Below are 24,219 nucleotides of genomic sequence, written 5' to 3'. Positions count from 1 at the left end.
GCCTTCCGAAGCGTATATAAAGTAACACAGTCTGATAAATTCGATAAATAATACTTCGATACAGAAGAAGCAGAAGACTAGGCCGAACTGACAGATGTTTAAGTTTACGAATAACTGTCAGCACTTGTAAATACCTAGAGTGCTGATTGAAGCTGAGCTGTTTATCTAATGTAATGCCAAGATACCTAAAATGTTCCACCCTTTCAACTATCTCTCCATTAATGATAATACTGGAAGGAAGGATCAGTGTTTTATTCTTTGAAATATTAAGGTAAAGAAAGTTATCATCACACCAGGTACTAAACAATGCTATGGAGCGTTGATAGTCAAAAAAGAATCATTGTCCTTATTAAGCAGTGCAAGAATGGCAGTATCATCAGCATATTTAAAGTAATGCGTGGTAGTGACTGGAGTCTGACAATCATTTGTACAGAGAATATAAAGAAATGGGCTAAATACACACCCCTGAGGGCCGCCAGTGTTGACAACAATGTAGACGATAATGCATTGTCCACCTTTACCACTTGTGGTCGATTCGAAAGGAAATGATAAATCCAATGTACTAGTGGTGATGAAACTTGCAGACACTGTAGTTTCTTGATTAACTGATGATGTTGAATTGAATTAAAGTCAGAACTAAAGTCAATAAAAAGAAGTCTGGCATAATTTCCAGGGGTATCCAGGTGTTGAAGTAGACAGATCAATAGGATTGGTTACTCCCCCAAATTTTCCAGAGAGTACCCTCATTTAAAAAAATAAAAAAAAAAGGTTAGTGGGTGCTACAAAGAAGGATTGAGTGTCTATTTATATTCCATTTGCCATAGTACGTGAAAGTATCATTGTCTGAATATCACTTCTGAAGATATTGATTTAACCACTGGAGTACTTTTATGCTGACTTATTTGATTTATTTATTTTTTACCTTAAAAATTTGAGTTCAGCAGATGAAAAAAGTCATACACATCTGGGATGGCATAAGGGTGAGTAAATGAGAGAATTTCATTCTGTTCCTTTTACTCCTTTTCCATTAACTATTCTTTTTCTGTGAACAATTATTTAACTTGTTTTGAACCTGGAAAATTTATTTAACTTGAACAGAATTGTTTAGAAACGGAATAGTTCATAAATAGTGTCACATTTGCAGCCTCATAACGTTCCCTGAAAATGACCTTTAGTCGCTGTGTATCCCAATCTAATCCTAATTTTCAGTACCTATACAGTACATTAAGACTTCCTTTGTAGCTACTAATAAAGAATTCATATTTTGAAGTCTGTGTCTGTTATTGATTCATGTTAGTTAATTGACTGAAGTTAAATTAGTTCACTTGATATGAATAATTTTACATTTACAATGTATTTTGTATTTATCATAAATTTTTGTTTACTATAACAATGGTTGTACGCATTTATTTTAGCTTCTATTAAAAAAAAAATCATATGATCTATGTGCATGAATTATCTTAATTTATATTAATTAATTAAATATGTTCTTACTTTATGTTATATACCAGTATATAGAATTACCTATATTTTCAGAGGTTTTGCAGCTAATATTTATGTATGCGATTATTTTTTTAGATTAGATTCGACTTTATTGCATGCATTGACTTTATTGTCATTGTGAAAAATACAAGTACAGAGCCAATGAAATGCATTTAGCATCTAACCAGATGTGCAAATAGCAATATGTGTGTGTGTGTATATATATACTGTATATATATTAATAAAAGAAAAATACAAATATGAAGTTCGGGTGTTCAGCACCTGAGTTTAGAGTTCAGTAGGCTGACAGCTGAGGGAAAGAAACTGTAATTAATTTGTAAGAAAATTTGTAATTAATTCAACTAAAAATCTTGATGGACATGTAAAAAGCTAAATCTGATGTGCAAAAATTAGGAGGTTGACACTGATACCAAATTTGCAGGGGACAAAATGTAAACAAACTGCTTACTCTAATTCTGCTAATTCAAAAGAGGGCTGGATTCCCTAGGTACGCACCTGACCTAGAGGAACGCCATGAGTTAAAATATTGACATTATATATATCACATTACATGATGCACAAAACCTCCAATCTCAAAATGTCAATTAACACACTACCCTGTAAAGCACACAGAATGGCGGGGACTTGGGGTAGGGGGCATTGCCTTATGATTATCCTTATGCCCAGAAGAAACTTCTGATGCCCCAAACCACGGTCTGATTACAAAACAAAATTTACCATATCCACTGCATGATTTTAATCAGATTTGTCATTATTATTGTCCTCAAATATAAGTATCTTGGGGACCCCATTAAGTCTATTTTTTTTACTTCTTATGGGGGGTCCCGGATCCCGATGTCGTATAAATGTAAACTTGACAAGCAGTTTTTGAGATTTCGGTGTTCCCCCATTCAAATAGATAGGAGCTGCACTGTCATGACTGGAAATAGCCTCCCGGGATAGGATTGCCACCCGTCCCGTATTTAAAGATAAAAATATTTGGAAGGATTTTCATGATAAAGAAGACAAATAATCGAAAACATTTAAATAAATATATTTTTAAGATAAATTATGTAATGATTTTTATAAATCATGGGTCAGGAAATTTCTCATTTTAGCATATAAGAAAGGATACAAAATGTATATTAATAACGCATTAACTCAACGCTTTTATTGATAAAACTGTGGAGGATGTGGTTAGGGGCCGTTCATGTCAAGGTCATTTGCTCAACCTTCTCACAGGAACAGTTGGGTACATAGACTGTAAAAAAAGATGGACGACGCCCCTTCGCTCTTATCCATTGGTGAGAACTGAAGCCGCCAGTGTCCCGATATGGCGCTGACATCTTGGGACTTGAGTCTGCGCAGTTGCGATTTCGGGACCAGACCTGCGCAGTAGTGAGCAGGAAGTAAAGCCACGAAATCAAGGCCCCGCCCTCACTCTCGCTGAATCAATCGCAAGCACACGCCCCTGCACTTTTGACTTTTGACGGTGTGAAATAATTAATTATAGAAATGTAGATATTACATTTAAAGCTCCAATCTCCTCAGTCCTCCGAAGATTCCGAAAAAAAGTCTGTTGGTGCTTCAGTGACTACTTCGCTGAACCTGTCAATCACAGCTGTCAATCATGATGTCACAGCACCGTTTTTATAGCATCAAATAACTAACTAAAAACAAACTTATTTCGAAAAAAAAAAACACTTGAAATTACATCAACGTGATAAAAACTACAGTAAATGGCAGAAACTATCTTTGGAAAAAAGATATGTGAAGTGTAATTTAATTGTTTTGTTGGTCTCACGTCCCGTTGAATAACATGGGGAGGCGGGGTTTATGACCTATATTAGGACCAGTCACCGGGGGGCGATCGAGACGTTTTGGCTTCACTTTTGAGGGCTTGTGCGGCACACTTGGTTGGGTACTAAAGTGTTAAAATTGAACTGAAGTTAGGCTCTCGTCCAATAGAGGGCAGTGCGACTGTGATGAATGATGGAGTAACGCTAGTAGAAGGAGAACGTCACGTTTCTCCGAGTAGCTGTGGTGTATTTAAGCTATTTATGCTTCTCTGGCAATGATAGGTCATTTCTGTCATTGACTTTATATTGACTAATCGTTGTGACATTTTCTTCTGGACAAAATGGCAACGCAAGCGGCACGGCTTTTCCGCAAAATGGATGGTCTTTTTGCTGTTTACAAACCGCAGGGAGTTCACTGGAAACTTGTTCGTGACACCATAGAGACAAATTTACTGAAAGGTAGTTTATCTGGACAGTAACGTGGACAAATGCTAAGAGATAACGACTGCATTTTTCTTATGATAAAATATTTAATTTTGCGATACTTTGTTTTTTGCAATTACATCATGTATCACATAGTACCTATAAATACAGTTGTAAACTGTGACTCTCTCTCTTTTCCCACATTCCATTCATTAACCCAATTCCCCCTCTCTTCTTCCTGAAGCGCTGAACTCCTCTCCTCCACCAGCTCCTCAGCGTGAAGTGAAGTTTCCACTTCTGCCCAGTGGAGATAACAGCAGTTCTACAGATCTCATACTGTCACCCTCCATCATTCTCCCAGCCACTCTGGCAGACCATCCTCTAGGTTAGTGGGTGAATCTCACAAAAACATGTCCAGGTCCTGTGTTGGGTGTAATCTATTTATAAATGAATTAATTACTGTAATCGAACTACTTTTAGTACAAAAAGTGCATTATATTTCAAATTATTGTAAACGGATAGCAGTTACTGACTTTCAGTTGAGTTAATTATTTTTAATTACAAGGGATAGACATATTTTTTAAATAATATTTTATATACATATTATCTGTTTGCATTTCTGTGACTGCTGAAATGCGTGCTCCCCCACCCCAAACAATTCAATTATCAATGAGGAAAATAGACATTATTGGTCATTTCTAGAAGTTGACTACCATTTACATAAAGTCTTACCAGAGCCGCATGCAACATTTACACACAGTTTATTTGGAGTCCTACAGAAACCTTATACCTACCCCAAAACCTAAGCTTAAAGGAATAGTTAACCCAAAAATGAAAATTCTCTCATCATTTGCACACGCTCATATCATCCCTGATGTTCTGACTGACTTACTTCTGCCCATTCGTTTGCATTTTATAGACCCACAGAGCTGAGATATTCATCTAAAAATCTTTGTGTGTTCTGCAGAAGAAAGAAAGTCATACACATTTGGGATGGAATGAGGGTGAGCAAATGATGAGAATTTTCATTTCACTTTAACCCTACCACTAAATTTAACCCTACATCTAACCTTAGTAACCACGAATGATACTCTCATGAGACTGGGTGTTACTTTCTAGACACAGCCAACATTAATTTTAATTTGAGCAGAAAAACAAAAGCTTTTCTGTTTAAAGTACTTTTGAATGTAACAAATATAATTAATCAGAAAAGTCAGTAATCTGATTATAATTTTAGAGCAGTTATTAACAATTTGTATTGAATTACTTTTGAGTAACAAACCCAACAGTATTATTATGTTTCCAGATGTTTTACTTCCAAGGGTTTTTTGTAATTCTCAAAAAATGTCTCCGAAGTGAAAGCTTGTTTTCCCCCGTTGTAGTGACAGGGCCGAAGTTTCACAATGTTCATGTTGGAGTTGGTCATCGCTTGGATGCTTGTTCCTCTGGAGTATTAGGTGATTTGGGATTTCTTATGCAAAATTAAAACCCTCAGTTCTGAATTTATTAAATTAGTGATGCAAAAAAGCTTATTTGTCTCTTTCCAACATCTCAGTTTTAGGTGTGGGGAAAGGAAACGGAGTTCTTGAGCATCTGTGCAGATCACACGTAACCAGGGTAAAAGATTAGGCTCGGCCTATGTTTATATTATGTAACCGTTCATCTGCCATGGCATTTGAATGCCATGCTACATTGTAATGCTACTTTGTTGGTTAATTTGTTTCTTTTTTTTATTAGTCTGCCTTAATTTTTCCCACAATTTTGTACTAAGTGATGACTAAACCAGAACTTTAAGTGTTGTAGTAGACATTAGTTTGTTTTGTTTTATGGTAATAATGGCATTTTTATTTGGATTTTTTTTTGTGTGTCTTTTATATGAAGGACTACACAGTTGAGGGGGAATTTGGAATGGCCACAGACAATTTCTCTCACACAGGTCGAGTCATCGAGAAAAACACATACGGTAAAGCTTGTACATAAGAGTAACTGCAGTAGATTAAGAAACTTATCAAGAAAATGCTGTATTGAAATTATGTATATAGACTTTATAGTAATTTTTGTTTTTTATTGTTCATTACTTTGTCCTAGACCACGTTACCCAGGATAAGTTAGAAAGAGTCCTTGCTATGATACAGGGAGCCAATCAAAAAGCTATAATTACGTAAGTCATTATTTTACATGCAACATTTCATGCTGTCAGACTGGTCTGTCTACTTAATGTATCATGCATTTTGCTCCAAGTATGTTACTGTATCCTCTGCAGGTATTCTCAGGTGGACCTAAGCACTCAGGAGGCCTATGAGCTTGCAGTGAGGGGTTTGTTGTATCCTCATGGTAAAAGCCCTCCCATTGTGACTGGCCTGCGATGCATACAATTCAAACCACCGCATTTCACTTTGGGTTAGTATGTAGCATCCTGCATATAGTTTTATAAAGGACTCCCAAATTATATATGTTTGCTTTATATGAAGTATAATGCCAATAACAACTGTTCTTTTTAAAATGTGTTCTCTACACCAGTGGTCCAGTGTGTGAACGAGACTCAGAAGTATCTACGTAAATTGATTCATGAGGTGGGATTAGAGCTGCGGACTACTGCAGTCTGTTCTGGTGTGCGTCGGACACGAGACGGTCCTTTCAAAGTAGAGAATACACTCACCCGCCAACACTGGACTGCTGACAACATCATACAAGCCATTTCTCATTTTCGCAACACTACCCGCAAAATCAGGAAGTCTGGAACCTGCATTGGCCAATCAAACACAAGCACAGAGATCCATGAGCAAATTATAAGACAAAATGCACAGTCTTAAGTGAATAAGCCAGATGCATGATATACTACAAGTGTACTTCAGATACAGTTGTGGACAGAGACATCGGGGACACGGGGTGAATGCGGAACAAAAACATTTGAATTAATTGGGTCAAAAACTTTATGGCCTAAATGGGTTAATTGGAATACATATGCATTCTGTAAAATGTGGTTTTGTCCATACAATGTAAATCAGTGGGGTCCAAAACTTTCAAGCTTCGAAAAGAATAGAAAGGCAGCATAAAAGTAATCCATACGACAGTAACTTTGGGCAAGAAACAGACCACAATTAAAGTACTTATTCAGTATAAATCTTGACAACTGGCCCAATTGGTGCAGATACAGTGCAGAGTTCAATACCATTATGCTTTGCATCTGCATGCTGTTGCAAGGTACTCAATCCTGTTATCGTATGTATATCAGTAAGTATCGTTGAATTTTCATTTTCTAGTGTTGATCATTTGCCGACCGTGCACTGTGCACGTTACAAGTGTGTGTGAACGGGCTTCTCTCATGATGGCACCAAGCAGACTGCCGATGTCAAGACTTATATTTTAAAAGGATTTTTTTTTTCCGTATAGCTTCGGAAGACATGGATTAAACCACTCGAGTCATATGGATTACTGACAAAAACACATCACGTATCCTTTGTGTTCCACAAAAGAAAGTCATAAAAGTTTGAGATGGCATGATGTTGGGTAAATGAGAGAATTATCATTACAACATGGACATGTTTTCCTATTCACTGATCTAAATTATTGATTTGTTGTACTTTAATTATTGTCATTAAAAATGTGTGAAAAATTTGTTCTCAACACTTCAAATACTTCAAATAAGACAATTGCCTAAATTAACTATTTATTTTTTTGTACCTTTATTTCTGAAAACTGTTAACAGCTCAAGTGCCCTGATTTCAGAGGAATTTTAATTAATCCAGAGATATATTAGGCAGTGACAATTCAGAATATTTTAGGTGAATAAATTAGCATTTTGGGACATATTTCATGACAAGTATATATTACTTTGAGTACAAAAAAAAAATATCAAGACAAAACCTTTAGTCGTGATTGATACCAAAGGATTGTCTGTATATTGAAAGTTTAAAATAATAACGCTGGCTTAAATTGACTTATACATTACCAATATTTAGATTTGTTTCCACAATATAGTCAAAACCGGAACTGTTTGTTATTGTGGAACCTTTGATCGTTCAGTAAATTCTGCACGGACATTTATTATGCCGAATTCGTTTCCATAGAAATAGAATAATTGGTAGAGTGGCGATTACGCTTTAGATACATTTGTTTTATTATTGACTGCTTGGTGGATCTAAGTAATGGTTATCTTATTTTAACTTAACACTGTATATTTACCGTTTCTGACTGTCAGTCAGCTATTTTGGCTACATCCGAAAACAGGCAGTTGGCTTGCAGCCTAATAAATTAATGGCTTAATTGACATCTCTTTTGAATTAATGGAACTCTTCAAGAAACTGTTCTCTGAACTGTTTTTATTTTCCTCCTGCCTCCGTAGGCAGCATTTTCCTGATTTCAGATGCGGCCAATAAGTGCATTTTGTTGCAAGTAGCATAGTAGCCATGTGGTATAAGTTGTTATTCTCTACGCAGGCCAGGATAGACCAATCAAAGTCGTTCGTGATTACACAATTATAGTTTTATATTAAGTATTTTAGTAGGCTGTGGCACTCTCAATGTCACGAATAAATACTTGAAATTATTATATTTAAAAATTGTACTTTTAGTGTAGTAATATTTCAAGCTTTACCACAATAAATGCCCCGAGTTTTGAATGCGGCTCACTTGAGGATTTGCCTTACTGAGCCACCAAGCGCCCCCTTGAGGAAGAATTGTAGCTTGCAACATTTGCCACACTATGGTCTGCTTTAATGCATATAAATTCTCTTATCGCAGCATAAGACACATCTGAATGGGGTCATAGTGCTGTGTTGAAAGATGCGAGGGCCAGTGCGTTGGGTTTTGTGGGACGTGAAGGACACGCTGTTAAAGGTCCGGCGCTCTGTCGGGGAACAGTACAGTAGCGAGGCAGAGCGAGCCGGACTGAAGCTGCCAGCCGAACAAGTAGAAACTGCTTTCAGACAGGCTTACCGGCAGCGATCGCGTCTCTTTCCTAACTATGGCAGAGCTCAGGGAATGGGCAGCCAGGTCTGGTGGACCGCACTAGTGAGGGACACTTTTGCCCAATGTGGGGTAGATGACCGTGCGCTGCTTGACAGACTGGCCAACAACCTCTATTACAACTTCTGTGGAACAGAAAACTGGGAGGTAAACACTAGTTTCACTGTTCAGATATCTCAGCCTTTCCTCTTAAGTAGCATTATCTCAGTATTTCAATTTGTGTAAGAACATCACAGCTGTAATTCCGCAAAACCCCTGTAGGGGGAACTGATTCATCACAACGTTATTTTTCATCCTCAATTTGCCATATTGAGGCATCTTACAAAGCTCAGCAGAATTTGTTTTCTAATGAGGCCAATTTGCAATAATAGCTAACTCCGTGACAATCATGAATTTATATATTTTTAAAAATGCTGGAAAATGGCATCAATACAAAACTTGTACAAAACAAAAATTGATTGGTTTATTCTTTTGCAACCATTTTTGAAGTGTCGACAAAACCATATCTATATTATCCAGCTTGATAACTTCAACTTGGTGACTAGTTTAAATCAGGAGCATGTGTAACAGCAATGTCCAATATATCAATACAGAAAATTAAAGAGTAGTTCACCCAAAAATGAAATTTCTCTCATTTACTCACTCACCCTCATGCCATCCCAGATGTGTATGACTTCCTTTCTTCTGCAGAACACATGAAGATTTTTCGAAGAATATCTTGGCGCTAAAGATCCATACAACGCAAGTGGCCAGAACTTTGAATCTCCAAAAGCATATGAAGGCAACATAAAGTAATCCATGCAGCTCCAGTTGTTAAATCAATATCTTCAGAAGTAATATGAAAGGTATGGGAGGGAAACAGATAAATATTTAAGTCCTCTTTTACTATAAATCTCCACTTTCATGTTCACTTCCACAATCATTATCTTTTGCTTTTTGCCGATTCGCATTCTTTGTGCATTTCGCCACCTACTAGTCAAGGTGAAGATTTATAGTAAAAAAATATATATATATATTATATATTTCTCACCCACACATCATATCACTTCAGATGGCATGGAATTAACCACTGTAGTCTTATGGATTACTTTTATGCTGCCTTTGTGCTATTTGAAAATTTAAAGTTCTGGTCACCATTCACTTACATTGAATGGACCTACAAAGCTGAATTATTCTTCTAAAAATCTTCATTTGTGTTCTGCACATGAAAGTCATACACATGTGGGTTGGCTTGTGGTGTGAATAAATTATGAGAGAATGTTTATATTTGGGTGAACTATAGTCTTGACAGTACATTAACAAGATCAACAATTGTAAGTTTACAAAGCCATTGACTGGAAATGCAAGACTCATGCTTGCACTATAATTAAAAAAAAAGTGCATCTTACTCTAATCTCAAATGTTGTTACTTTCAGGTGTTTTCTGATTCTAATGGCACCCTGAAGTACTGCACAGCTTTGGGATTGAAGCAAGGCGTTGTCTCAAACTTCGACAAGCGTTTGGAAGGGATCCTCAGGGGATGTGGCCTCCTGACTCACTTCTCATTCCTTCTGACCTCAGAAGAAGCTGGGGTAGCTAAACCAGACCCTGCCATTTTTGTCCAGGCCCTGAAGCAGTGTGGCGTGCCAGCCACCAGTGTAGCTCATATAGGCGACCATTATGTAAATGACTATCTCACTTCACGCTCATTGGGTATTCGGGGTTACCTGCTTGACAGGCAAAATTGTCTTGGACACCTTGATGCTCCCCCACAACATAGACTACGGAGCCTAGATGAACTACCAGCTCTACTGCTACAGGAAACAGACTGAAAGTGTACAAGTTTTCTCTGATACAATTGATTAATATGTAGTCATTGCAGGTCTAACTAATTGAAAATTGTTTTTTTATTGAACCAGATCTGCAGTTTCTGTGCTTGTTTGGAATGATGAAACACAAATTGAAAGCCTAAGCATTAGAACCATACAAATATTGTGTGGTATTATACCATATGTACTACTAACACTTTAGTTAGAATGAAATTACTGTCAATATTTTAATAAAATCGTCAGATTGTGGAGATTGTTTTGTTCTATGCATAGAACAGTACTGCCCACAGCATTCAAATGATGTTGACTGTGTGAAGATATGGCATTAGAACCCTTTACAATACAGCATCTGTGGTATCTGTACACTTATTGCAGTGCAGCCATAGCCATCCACATTAAACTACCAATCCCCAAATGTAAAGGCAATAAGACAGGTTAAAGTACAGCACCTAGCAAAATTATTCAGACCCTTAACCAATTCTTATTTGCATTGATTTTTTTTTTTTCTGAGTGACTATTTGCACCCTGGTATAAATAGCATCTGCCACACAGTGCAGCTATTTGCACCCCAATAGTTTGGTGAAACCACAGAAATACACGACAGACAAGACAATAGATGTCGCTGCAGTGGCATGGGGTGTAAAGATGGTGAGTGTGTCTAGTGTTGTCCTAGATTAGATTAGATTCAACATTATTGTCATTGTGCAAAATACAAGTACAGAGCCAATGAAATTCAAATGGGGTCCTAGCGACCCCATCTGCGTTTTGTCCCACTTTTTCTCATCCGACTTCCTGTTTCCACTTTTAATATTTCCTTTAATACTATCGTACTTAAAATAGTAGATAAAATGAATATAAATGTTGATTTCATCTCAGTGATTTGGTCACGTGAATGTCGGGAAGTGCAGAGAGGGGTTTGAGCCGGAGGCGAGGTCTGTCGATCGCACTTGTTCCCGCGGCTCAGCATAGATTTTTTTTGACAGAAACTATAGATTTAATGCAGTTAACCATGGTATTAGTACAGTAATATGATGGTAATGTAGAAACCATGGTTAATTTTGTGGTTACTGTAAATTTACAACAAAATACCATGGTGAAACTATGATTACTGTAGTAAAACCAAGATAATTTTTTTCTAGGTAAGGTTAATGTAGTGTGTCTGTGGGATAAACACACTGCAGTGATGCCCATTCTGTGGTATTTAAATATGGGTACAAATAGTATCTGACACTATTTGCACCAGGATGCAATTAGTATCTACAACACCAGGGTTGGGGCTACAAATAATATCTGCCACTATTTGCACTGGGGTGTAATAGCATTTTCCTTTATTTGCACAAGGGTGAAAATAGCACCTGCCTTTAGTTTTTCTTTATTTCAAAACACAGATACTTAAAATTCACTGCTAAAATTCTTAATTTGAATGAGGCCAATCCATTCAAATGAGTCATCATAGGCCTTATTTGGATCATTGTCCTGCTGAAGGATGAGTTTTCTCCCAAGATTCAGTTTTTTAGCAACATTTGAGCAGGTTTGCTTTTATGTTGGAAGTTGATGAGGGCTTATTTGTGCCATGATGACCTAATCAAATAATAAATCTATTGCCAAATAATCAATAAATCAAGACTTAAGCAGATAATAAATGAAGCCAAATATATTTTACAAAAAATTTAATTGAGAATACAATATAAATAGAGCTTTTCCAAAATAATAATGAAACAATTGGTACTTTTGCAATGGTCTACGTATTTCCTTTTATATTTAATATTTATATTTTCACATTGTACCAAAATGCTTCTCCTAAAAGTCTTATTTTCAGCATGCAGCATGATTGGCAACTACTTTCAAAAGTTAAACATTAACAGATTCATTCTCCCTGGGCAGCAGTGGACAGCAGATGGAGCTGCAGAAGAGACGTTGAGGGAATGAGGGATATTCCGAGTTAAGTGGCGTAAGCACTGATGAGTACCCATTTTAACCATCCAAATTTTCATTATGCAAGTCAACATTCATCAAGTACTTAAAAAGAAACAAAAGCTTTCATCATTTACTTGTGATCATTTTTCTCTTTTACTTCATTGGCCAAATGAAATTAATATAATTGTCTGAATTGTTTCACTTCTTTTCAAAAACATTAAACCCAGCAGTTTCTGTAGTGTTGGACACAAGGTGGATGGTGGAGAGGGAGAATCACTTAGCCCTAATACCCAAATACTCTTATTCTTCCCCATCTGCTCCAGCACAGATATATGCTCTTATATTGAAAGAACTACAAACTGGGCCAAAAAAATGAGAGGCAAAAAACAAAACAAGAACCATTTCTCCAAAGCCCAGATGGTCCTTCATTACTGTGGAATTTACTGTTAATATCAGGAGATACTAAAATGAGGGCAAGCATCTGTGCATTGACTGGTGTACTACTGTGTGTGGTACAGAGTGTCCATTCTCTGAGCATTTCCCCAGATATTGTTCACATAACCTACAACTGGAATGTATCCTCTTCTTTTGTGTTTCTATTTCCCTTCTCTACAAGCTTATTGTGTATCTTACGGGAGTTCCCTCCGCAGAGCGCTTAACTCAAAGCTGGTTTTAGAGGCTCAGCCAGTCGGCTATGAGGGGCTGTGCAGCAATCCAATTGAAAACATTAATGGGATTGGCAAACCCATCCACAGAAGATCGTGGCAGGGGATGAAAGCAAGAGATTGATGTTAAGAGATGTAAAAAGGGAGTAAGAGAAACTTATCAAATGGCAGGAAAAGACAAGAAAGAAGCACATGAGAAATTCTTTGCAACAATAAAAAAATTTAGTAGAATTTACACAAACTATTCACTCAAAGAATATAAATTGAGAAAATAAAATGGGAGGGAACTGAAGCAAAAAAACAGTATGAGCACAAATGGGCAGACAAACTGTTACAAACAAGTAGAAAAACACTCACGCAAAGTCCGTCAAGCATACACTTTGCTTCATGTGTTCACTCATGCATGAGCTTAGCTCCTCTCCACACTGATCTCTAGGGGCCTTCCCTAGTCATCTCACAAAAGGTTTAGCCAAACAAACAAATAAATAAATTGGCAAGTAAGTAAATAAAAGGAGCTGAGCTTTTCCCTTAGCAAAAAGAGCACTTTTGTGGCAGGCTCTTTTTTTTTCCAACTGTGCCTGAGGTTTTCTGCTTTTATGTTTGTATTTCCGATTGACCCTCTTAAAATATTCAGAGGATGAAGGATATAAATGGATGGTGAGGTTAAGGAATATAACTTGGCAAGTTATAGTTACTTATATAGGGGCAAGTGGAGTAAGCAGTGTCACTCTGTATTTAAATTGTCTAAGGAGCAATGAGATAGGGGTAAAACGAATATGCATAATTATATTGCATGATATCTGCTATCAACTGAAATTAGAAAAAAGCACCAATCATATTTGACCATGTTGACCAAGTTGAATCATTGGGGAATACATGAACACTTTACAGTTCAAATAAAAATATGAACCTAAATTGGAGGAAAACATTTTTGTGCTTACAATGCAAGTCAATGGAGTCCAAAACTTTCAAACTCCAAAAAGGAAAGGCAGCATAAACCTAACATATATGTAGTTTTATTCATCTTCTCAAGTGAAGTGATCGATTTGGGTGAGAAACAGACTAAAATGTAAGCCCTTATTGACAGTCAATCTTGACACACTGTCTCCTTGTGCTTTCGTGAGAGAAGCTTGATGCATATGCAGAACGCTGCACATGAACTAGACAGTATTGCCAGGTTTGCGGTTTTCATGCCCCGTCAGGCTATTATGAAAGTTAAAATTAGTCGCAGGTTGAGCTTTTTTGAATAGTTTTAAAAAAGGTACCATGGTCACCAAAAGGTTTGTGGTTAACATGAGAAAATTAAAATGTGAAATCTTACTGATGCTTGCATGAAAATGCAAGGTCTTATTAAATAATACTAGGATTGAGTACCAGACATCTGCATACAGCATCAAGCATTTCCCTCTTGAAGCATGCACTGTGTTCAAATCGGGCCAGGTGTCAAGATTTATAGTAAATAAGGACTGTTTCACACCCAAAGGGATCACATCGCTTCCAAGACTTGGGTTAAACCACACAAATGGTATGGATTACCTTTATGCTGCTTTTATGTTATTTTTGGCGCTTTAAAGTTTTGGACCCCATTGACTGACACTGTATAAACAAAAACATCTCTCATACAAAACTCATACTAGTTTGGGAGGGCATGGAGGTGAGTAAATGACAAAATAATTTTCATTTTTGGGTAAACTTCTAATGTGTAAAAATGTATATCACTATTCTCAAGCGCATCTCTCACAGGCCCTTGATATACAATTGGCCCTTTCTAAATAGATGGTCACTTGAGAACAGGGGGTTAACACATCTGACCCCATTCTCCCCTATGAACTGCCAAGTTGCCAAAAAAACAAAAAACACACAAAAGTTTAGATGAAATTAGAAAGAATCACAAGAACAAATAATTCAAAAATTTGCAGCACTTTGTCGTTATTTGGAAAAATAGGCAAACTTTGAGGTCAAGAACACTCAAAACATCATTCAGTCAATCATGTGACAGCCATGTCGGAATAATCTACCTTTGATCATTTCAATATCTTTTCATGCTTGACTGATAATCCGTGACAGTCAAGAGAACACCTCATTCTCCAAATACAATCAAAACAATATTACCACACACTATTTACAAAAGTCTTTTTTCGCAACATGAAACACGTCTTTAACAAAGATTTTATTTCAAAAAGAAGGATGTCAGTCCACTGTTTTGTCAGTGAATAAGCAGCTAAATGGGATTCAGTTGGAACAAGCTGGGGACACAACACTGAGCATCATCTTTGGTGTGAAGCACAATTCAGAACATGCATTAGTCTACGAGTATGATATCATAATCACGGATGACTGCAATTCTATGTCTGGAAATGATGCAATGACTGAACGTTCAAAGACTGCTCAGTCCAAAATATCCCATGGTCATTTTATCACAACAAAGACCAAAATAAAAAGTTAGAATATTCTTATTATAACACATAACACATTTCACCATTAACGATCAAACTTAACACTCAATAATGCACCTTTTCTTTAATGAATAGTTCACACAAAAATTTAAATTGTGTAATAATTTACTCAGCCTCATGTTGTTTCAAACACACATATGACTTTCTTTCTTCCATGGTACACAAAAGAATGTTTAGTATGTTTTTTTTTTGTTTTGTTTTTTCAAAAAAGAAAAATGAATGGTGACTGAGGCTAACATTTTGCGTAACATGTTCTTTTATGTTCCACTTAAGGAGTGATAAGGTTTTGAAACAACAAAAGGTTTGGTAAATTATGACAGAATTTAAATTTTTGGGTGAACTATCCCTTGAACACTTTCTAAGTTATAGTATTTTTCACATTAATTGAATATTCAATGAAATTATTTTTTATATACAATTAGGAAATGTTGTTTACATAATAAATCAAATGATTAATTATCATCATATGGCTTTCCAGGGTCAGCCAAATAAATAAATGAAAAAAAGAAAAAACAAAAACATTGGAAAAAAAATCATTTTCAATCTGTGATTTCAGGCAGCCTTTCAGTTTCATTCACAAAGAAGATAACTTGTGAATGTTGCCCATGCTATAACCATCCATCTAAGTTTTTTATTTGATTAGTCACATGGATGAATTCCCTTCCTCCTGCAGGGGTTTTAGGATTATTCCATCAAATAATCTTATGAAACTCCACACAGTGATCAAACTTTAACCCTTGGATCCATGATCTGACACCAGAACATGGCCAAATCTAAAAAGACTGAATTATTCTTGACATTACTTCTGCCAGACCAGCTATATGCCAGTGTTTTGATTGAGTGGCATATTTTTATCTTGAACAACTCTGTAGTTGTTAAAGAATGTATAAATAGTATAGATATTTAAATATCTCTGAATTGAGAAAAGCCTTCCGAAAGGGTCAAATGTCATTTGTTTCATTACACGAAATCGTTGACAAAATCTTAGGGACAAATTAGACCAAAAAGAAAAACAAATTAACATATGGGTTAAAAAGATTTCAGTGTCAAAGCTTTCATATATTTTGAACAATACTTTGAAGTTGATAAGGATAATGTGCATAAAATTGAATATAATTTCCATTATGATCTATTGTTTAATTGTACCATAAATTTGAGCCTCTGTATGGGCATGTGTGCTCCCACAGCTGTGAAACATCACGTGCACGGTGTAATTTTGATATTAGTGAATCAAGCGCTTTAAAGTAGTGTGAAGTGTTTTTTTCCTCGAAAACCAGGAGTGATTATTTAAGTGATTATGCACTTTATAAGGGTCTTTATGCAAATAATCTAAAATGTGCCATGCCTCAGCAAGCCATTGTTTATTGAAAGCAGATTAATGCACATTAAATATTTAAATGTGACTGTGTTTACAGTGTTTTTGCATGTGTATTCAAAAGGTGCACTGTGAAATATGTGGATGTATTTGTGATCAATCACACTTTGCATTCAATCTTTCCAATGTGAATATGAATGCAGATGTGGATTATATGTTACTATATATAGAGCACATACAGAGACTCCTTATAGAAACCATTCACAGACTCTACAATGACATAAACCTTACAACAATATTCTCCATCTTATGTAAACAAACACTTTTTGTGCAAGAGGACTGTGAGGGATTTTTGAGTACTTTCATAACTTATCAAGTTACATGTCATAAATTATTATTTTTTTCAATAATACTGTGCAATTCGAAATATTTGGGTAAAAGTGTTATATAAATTATATTATTAGTCCCTCAAAGCCTTTCATAGTCTCTCTCGTCTCTGAAAATCACAATTCTTCATCATTATTATAAGGAGATCCAGTTAAAAGAAATTGGCAAAGACTCAGAAGGGAGTCTATTGTATTTCTAATATTAAATGCAACGGGACTGACCAAAATACTCAAATGACATTAAAGAAAATCTTGTTAACAAAAGTCTTGGAAAAACCTCCCATTCTTTATCCATGATGTGATAAAATAATGTGATTCATATATATTCCTGTTAAAAAAATCATCTTAAACTAATTTAGTGAGTTTCACATCCCATTACTGGCATATATAAGTGTTTTTTTTTTATTATGGTATCTTAAAAAGACAAAAGAGGGAGAATTTTGACGTGTCTTACACATCTAGAAGGATATGTTTAGCTGTATCTTAAAAGAGTAGGTTCAAGCTATGTTAGTAATATCTGAATTCTCTCTGATATGACCTCAAGATCAGCTGTTCCTGGCCATTTCTTTTTCAAAATGGTCCTGTTTCTACACCACTGTGACCTGCATGAATTCTCACACTGTAGTCAGTTACCCACGTCCATTAGAAGTAAAATGACACAACCATGTTTTTGTGTCATGTACTCGAGAGCCATACTTATACTGAGTTCTTCTATCAGAATTCTCAGTTTTGGAGTTCCATCTTTGTTTAGTTCTTGTCACTGATGTTGACTCAGTCTGTCTAAATATAAAAGTTACACTTTTGGTTGGGTTCTCACATTGCACACATCGAAATACTTCCAATATGTGTTGCGTTTACCAGCTGTGCTGATAAATGGGGCCAATGTGTAGTCCAGAGGTAAAGTGGAAGATATTGAGGTCTCAGGAAACAAATATTTTGCGAGAGCATCCGTGTAAGCTCCAGAAAACATGTGTCAAACCACTGCATGGGAAAGGACAAAAATAAAAAACAGATTTGCAAGTTATTGCAAACAACATCGAGATATAATTTCCACATAATTGGTGTAGGAAATGTAGGAGGGGAAATATAGAAATGTTTCGCTAAACTACTACAATTGGTACACTACACAGAGGTAAAATGTTACCTTGTGCGTAGGGAACATTTTCTGAAGAGATGAGAAGACAACAAGGTGGAAGTGAAAATTTGACAAGAATGTACATATTTAATTAATAATTTAGACAAACATGACACCGTGTTTTATTTAAATCTGATGACATGCAAATGTATTAAAATGTTACAGTGGAAACGCTGCCAATGTTTTACCTAACAATTGGAAATGCCTGACAATGCAGACAAAAATATATGAGGTTTAATTTGAGGTTTGCAAATCTCTGTAAACAAGAGGCACTGTGTCCAGACTGGTTGTCATGACTGAGGGTATTTGTCTGGACAAAATTCCAACAATTCGATTTCTAATTACATAATGTTGTCTGGGGATATTCAGTTTCTCCAGCAATGCACAGCCGTATGCACTCTGCGTACCAGGAGCGCTCCGACTGACCTGAGAAATATTTACTCTCAGAATATTTAATCAATCATGAAATGTGTCCCGTATTTCTGTTGGCTTTTTAAAAGAACTAGCAATGCCCAATTTGCTAATTAATAATTATTTTGAGTCGGTTCTTTTCAGTGAATTGGCCAAACAGGCTTGCAAAACGGTCTGAATCGATGCTTGATTCAGTACAATTCGTTCAGAGTGCTCTCTTACTGAATCACTTGGGAGCAGTGAAACAGTATCGGGATATTTACGAATACAGAGAACAAACAGTGCTGGTACAGTGGAAATGTACCAACAATCAACTGAAACAAAATGCTGTCTTTTTGAGAGTTAACTTTGAGAAACTTCAGCTAGTGCTGTGTCATGTAAACAAGGGGCTGTTAAAAACGCTGTTTTTCAAATAGTCTTTTGATAACTGCGTCATGTTTCACTGTGTTTTCGCTGGAGAGCTGAATTTTTAGACATTGTGTCAAGTTAAAAATAACTTCAACTGATAAAAACGCATCTCGAGACTCCTGAGTTCTGCACTATTCGTTGTGGTGCATTTTGCTTCTTTAGAGCGAAAATGGGGTAGCATGCCCCCCCTTGATGTAAGGTTTATAAGGCAGATTTCTGTGCGTACCCTCAGATTAAATCCTGCAGGCGCTCTTGATGGAACATATACTGTTTGCACAATATCATATGAAATTATACTAGCAACCAAAAGTTTGGACACACTTACCTAAATGTATGATTCTAGTGCTCAAAACGAAAAACCTTTTTTGACCTAAAGGCTTATGCATTTAAATTAGTTTTATAGACAAATATAAATTCTACCTTAAACATATTCATTTCACAAAACTACATTTTTTATTAATTGGACCGGACAGTGAAGGAAAAGCAAAAAACAAGTCCCCATCATACATGGGAACTCTTCTTTCAATACGGTTTAAAAAGCATTCCAGGTACGTCATGAAGTTGGCTGAGCTGTAATCTAGAAGTTAAAGGAATATTCCGGGTTCAATAAAATTTAAGCTCCATTGACTGCATTTGTGACAATGTTTATTTCCAACAAAAAGGCAAAAATGTAAAGCTTATAATTTTATAAAAGCACTTACATTAATTCTGCTGTTAAGATCTGTGCAATATTTGAGCTGTAAAGTTGTTTAAATCATCAATTTATGGTCATTTTAGGGTTTATGGTGTTTATGGTTACGTCATCATGGCACCAAAGTTATAAAATTGGACATAACTTTACACAAAAAAGGTTAGAACTCAATTTTATCACAATAAATCATGCGAACACATATTTACCTCTTGTGGCTATACTTTTGAAACATTAGTATTTAACGTTTATAGTTTGGCCAATTCACTTCCATTGTAAGTGCATCACTGTAACAGATTTTTGCGTCTTTTAAAGAAAAGCAGGGACGAGGTAATCAAAATTATGCCACAAATGCTGTTAATTGAGCTGAAATTGAATTTAATTCCTTTAAAATATAGTTTAAAAATGTTTATTTGTTTAAAATGTTTTGGATCGATTGCATGTGTTATAGTCAGGATAAAGGGAAAAGCACAGATACATGTCCTAAATATAAGATGATAGATAAACGTACTAAATATAAATAAATAGACGGCTAGATGTCCTCAATATAAAATTGTATATACCTATAGAGTATCAACTTATTGAGAAATCATAACCAAATGAAGTACCCTCTTTCTACATTACCATAAGTCTCATGTTGAATGAAGGGCTTAGGAAAGAGTGACAACAGATGGCTAAAATAACAGCTTAAACCCTTGAGCAAAGACAACTCATAGGCCATTAAAAGTTAATGTCATCACACATATGCTGATCTCACTATGCAATCACCCCCTATTGATTATCATAATTAGACACTACGTGACACCTAACACATCAACCTCCATCTCAGCAAAAAGTTGTGTAAAATGGGAAATATAGCACCAAAATACCTGTTTCTGAGTGACAGCAGGATGTCCTGCCCATAAGAATACTACTAGGCTTCTCCGACCAACACGCAATAGGGTTACCTCGTCCACATCCACCCCGCCTCCACCAACAACTAGAAAGACAATGTGTAAAGTTCACAAATTACCTCTTTGTCCTTTCACAACAAAAATTACCTTTCATAGAAAGTACCTTGTGCAAAGTTAAAAGGATAGTTCATCCAAAAATGAAAATTCTGTCATCATTTACTCACCCTCATGTTATTCCACACATGTATGACATTCTTCAGTAGAATACAAAACAAGATGTTAAACAGCCTCAGTCATCACTCACTTTCAATGTATGAAAAAGATGCAATGAAAGTGAATGCTGACTGGGTCTAACATTCTGCTTAACACATTTTGTATTCTATGGAAAATAGGAAGTCATGATGACCAAATTTTCCTTTTCGAGTAAACTATTCCTTTAATCAACAAAGTCAGTGAATAATAGAAAGAATGAAAATAAGTAAATAAATCATGCTTTGTAGAAAATATGTAAATCAGAGCATTCATAAAGATTCTTTAAATGTGTTCATTTTCAATAAGATAACTGATTGAAGAACAGACTCACTTTAGTAGTGTGCAGAGCAGCATGAGTAGAACACTGCCCACCACACACAACACTAACATGGTGGCCACAGTCTGCTGCCTGTGTTTAGATGCCACCACTGCCAAAAGGTCTGCATGTTCACAGCGCATACCCACAAAGCCAGGGTGACACCTACACACATTGATGTCATTTATTATCATTGAAAAGGGAGTTTTATATTTAGAATACACATTATAATACACAGTATTACAATATGCACTGCAAAAGACAAGTTTGTTTAAAAGTATATTTCATCCAAAAATGAAAATTATGTCATCATTTACTAACCCTCATCTGTTTTTTATCAAAGAAAAGAAAAATAAGAGAGGTTGGGCAAAATGACAGCACTAGCCACTATTCATTTTCATTATATACATTTTTTTTATCTTTACAATGAATGTGAATAGGGATGAGACTCTCACTCTGCAAAACCTCTCCTTTGTGTTCCACAGAAGAAATAATTAAATGTTTGGATCAACATAAGAATAAAATTGTTTGGGTGAATAATCCATTAATTCACTCAACATTTACCAGATAGAAGAGCATGTTAGTAAAAGCATTTCATTCGAAAATGAAGAGTCTACTAAAATTATTGTCATTTTCATTCAAATATTTTGATATTTTGTGGTAAATAACTACATATGAATGTGGATGTAGACAATACAAGTCTCCTCACTAAAGGAGCATTCAGGAGAATTCAGCTATTGTGTCAAATTGTTCCATAGAATGCTTGTCTACACAAGAACAACTCAAGGAAACTTCCAGCAGGAATGTATCCAAGTGAGTCTGTTATTCCTACTGGCAGCACCAATTCAAAGCTTTTTAATTGTATGTAGTATGAGCAGAAAAAAAAATCTAAATCATGCAATGAGATTTTGTATAAAGCTTATGATTTATGGAATTTTTTTTTTTTTTTTTTAGCATTCAAGATCCAAATTCAAAATGACTTGCAACATGCAAAGTGCCAGGTGACGGCAGAGGACACATTTCTGACCTTCTGCCAGCATTTTGAACGCAGTCATTACAGCCACTAGGTCGCATGGTAAAAAGTCATTACAATAACAACTGATGTGCATATCCCACCAAATGATTATATTGCTTGAACACGTATCGGATTTGATCACTTGAAAATAACAGTAAAAGAAGATTTTAAGGATCACATTTAAAAAAAAAATCTGCATTTTATCTGCAAAATCTGCAAACATCTGCATTTTAAACAGCATTAGGCTTCTCGATTGAAATTGCTTTGATTTGGATGAGGATGACCTCTCATCCATACTAAAATGTTATTTTCCTCTACCAAATCAGAGACTTTGGGTGACGCTCTCTATCACCGCATATTTAAAAAAATGAAAAATAAATATGATTTTAGCAAACAGAAAACAGCTTTCACCCTATAAACTTATTAGTGTGGATGTGGCCATAAAGATCAGATCAGGTTATAAACAGACAAGGGTAAATAAGATTGCAGATCAAAAACAAATTTATATATATAAAACAAAATAAGTAAAAAAAAAATGCCATAAAAAAATAAGACTATACAATTCAAATACTTTAATTGTAATTTTCAAAACAGCCATGACTCATTTAAAAAAATTATAATGTAACATCATTTACAATGAGCACATTGAATTTGACTATAAATAAAATATTACAAATCAAATACTGTAGAACGTAAGACTGCGGCATTACAAAACCACTAAAACTGTGACATTACACTTACCAAAGTGATAATATTTAATGACGTGCTTAAAACGCGACATGAATGATTTAAATTTGCAAATGTCAAATGAGACTTTCTATGGACATTGATGTGAGAGACCACTATACAGTGTTTCTCTTACAATTTAACTGTGGTTCGATATAAAATGCTTAAAGGTGATGTGTGTAATTCTTTAGATTTTATCATCAACGTTTTGATGTTTGTTTGGTTGAGCAACCCAGTCCTTCTGACATTTTAACATTGGCTCAAACAGTGTTTGTGAGTTTGGGTTGGGAATATTTGTTTGCCAACCAATGGAAGATAGTTGAGTGTTAGGGAAGCCAATTAAAAAAAAGTCATTATTTTTTGCTAGCGCCTTTGAAATTATATACATAATTATACACATCACTTTTGACATATAAACTAACCTGATCATGAATCTTTCTGGAGCAAGACAGGTTTGTCAAATAAGGGACACAGGTAATCACCCACTATATTCCTAAATCTTTAAATCTTAGGTTTTTGGACTCACACACAAGCAGGTGTCTCCTCCAGGATGAGAAAGCGGCACGTGCCATGGAAGCAGAACTGGCTGTGGGAGTCGGGACAGTCATCAAAGTGAGAGTGGACAGCAGCTGCTATAAATTCTTCAAGCACAAAATAAAGAGAGTTTATTGCTGAAATCAGTGACAATTTTAGTCAGGATAGAAGCCACATTTAATTTAACACAAATGACAGAGGCAGTAAGGGATACAGTCTGCTCACTGGGAGGTACTCTTTAATGCCTTGACGTTGAATGACAAAACATTAAAAACAAAAATTGTCGATCGAGGACTGAGAAAATTGTATGTGACTTAGGATCTTCACACAAAACCATCTAATGTCTACCTTGGCTAACATCCATAAAATCTATTCAAGAATTTCTTAGCATTTTAATGTATTTGCAAGTGTTATTTCGGATATCTTATAGGCCTAACACGTTCATGAACATTTATGCCCTCACTTGATATCTCATAAATTTGTAAACAGCTTACAGAGTGACCTACATTATCACTGACCTCACTTTAACACAAACAAGAAGCATCTACTTCAATTCAACTTTGAATACATTTCCAGCCCTTAACCAAGCTAGAACTAAAATTAGTAATACATAAATGGAAGGC

The 24,219-nt window shown here is 35.6% G+C and overlaps 2 protein-coding genes across 2 annotated transcripts; both read left to right on the top strand.

The window, feature by feature from the left end:
• The first annotated feature begins 3,487 nt into the window (after positions 1–3,487).
• On the top strand, positions 3,488–7,392 carry trub2 (TruB pseudouridine (psi) synthase family member 2). The gene is made up of 8 exons (XM_052141276.1): positions 3,488–3,740; positions 3,949–4,089; positions 5,087–5,161; positions 5,260–5,321; positions 5,586–5,667; positions 5,793–5,865; positions 5,968–6,104; positions 6,225–7,392. The coding sequence occupies exons 1-8, from the start codon at positions 3,623–3,625 to the stop codon at positions 6,515–6,517; spliced, it is 981 nt and encodes a 326-aa protein (XP_051997236.1). The 5' UTR covers positions 3,488–3,622; the 3' UTR covers positions 6,518–7,392.
• A 747-nt stretch (positions 7,393–8,139) lies between these two features.
• On the top strand, positions 8,140–10,723 carry hdhd3 (haloacid dehalogenase-like hydrolase domain containing 3). Its single transcript, XM_052141379.1, has 2 exons — positions 8,140–8,818; positions 10,087–10,723. The coding sequence occupies exons 1-2, from the start codon at positions 8,489–8,491 to the stop codon at positions 10,480–10,482; spliced, it is 726 nt and encodes a 241-aa protein (XP_051997339.1). The 5' UTR covers positions 8,140–8,488; the 3' UTR covers positions 10,483–10,723.
• The last annotated feature ends 13,496 nt before the right edge of the window (positions 10,724–24,219 follow it).

This window comes from Xyrauchen texanus, chromosome 13 (genome assembly GCF_025860055.1).
Source record: "Xyrauchen texanus isolate HMW12.3.18 chromosome 13, RBS_HiC_50CHRs, whole genome shotgun sequence".
Taxonomy (NCBI): Eukaryota; Metazoa; Chordata; class Actinopteri; order Cypriniformes; family Catostomidae; genus Xyrauchen; species Xyrauchen texanus.
Note: the sequence above shows the minus strand (reverse complement) of the source record. Positions and strands in the feature narration are given on the sequence as shown.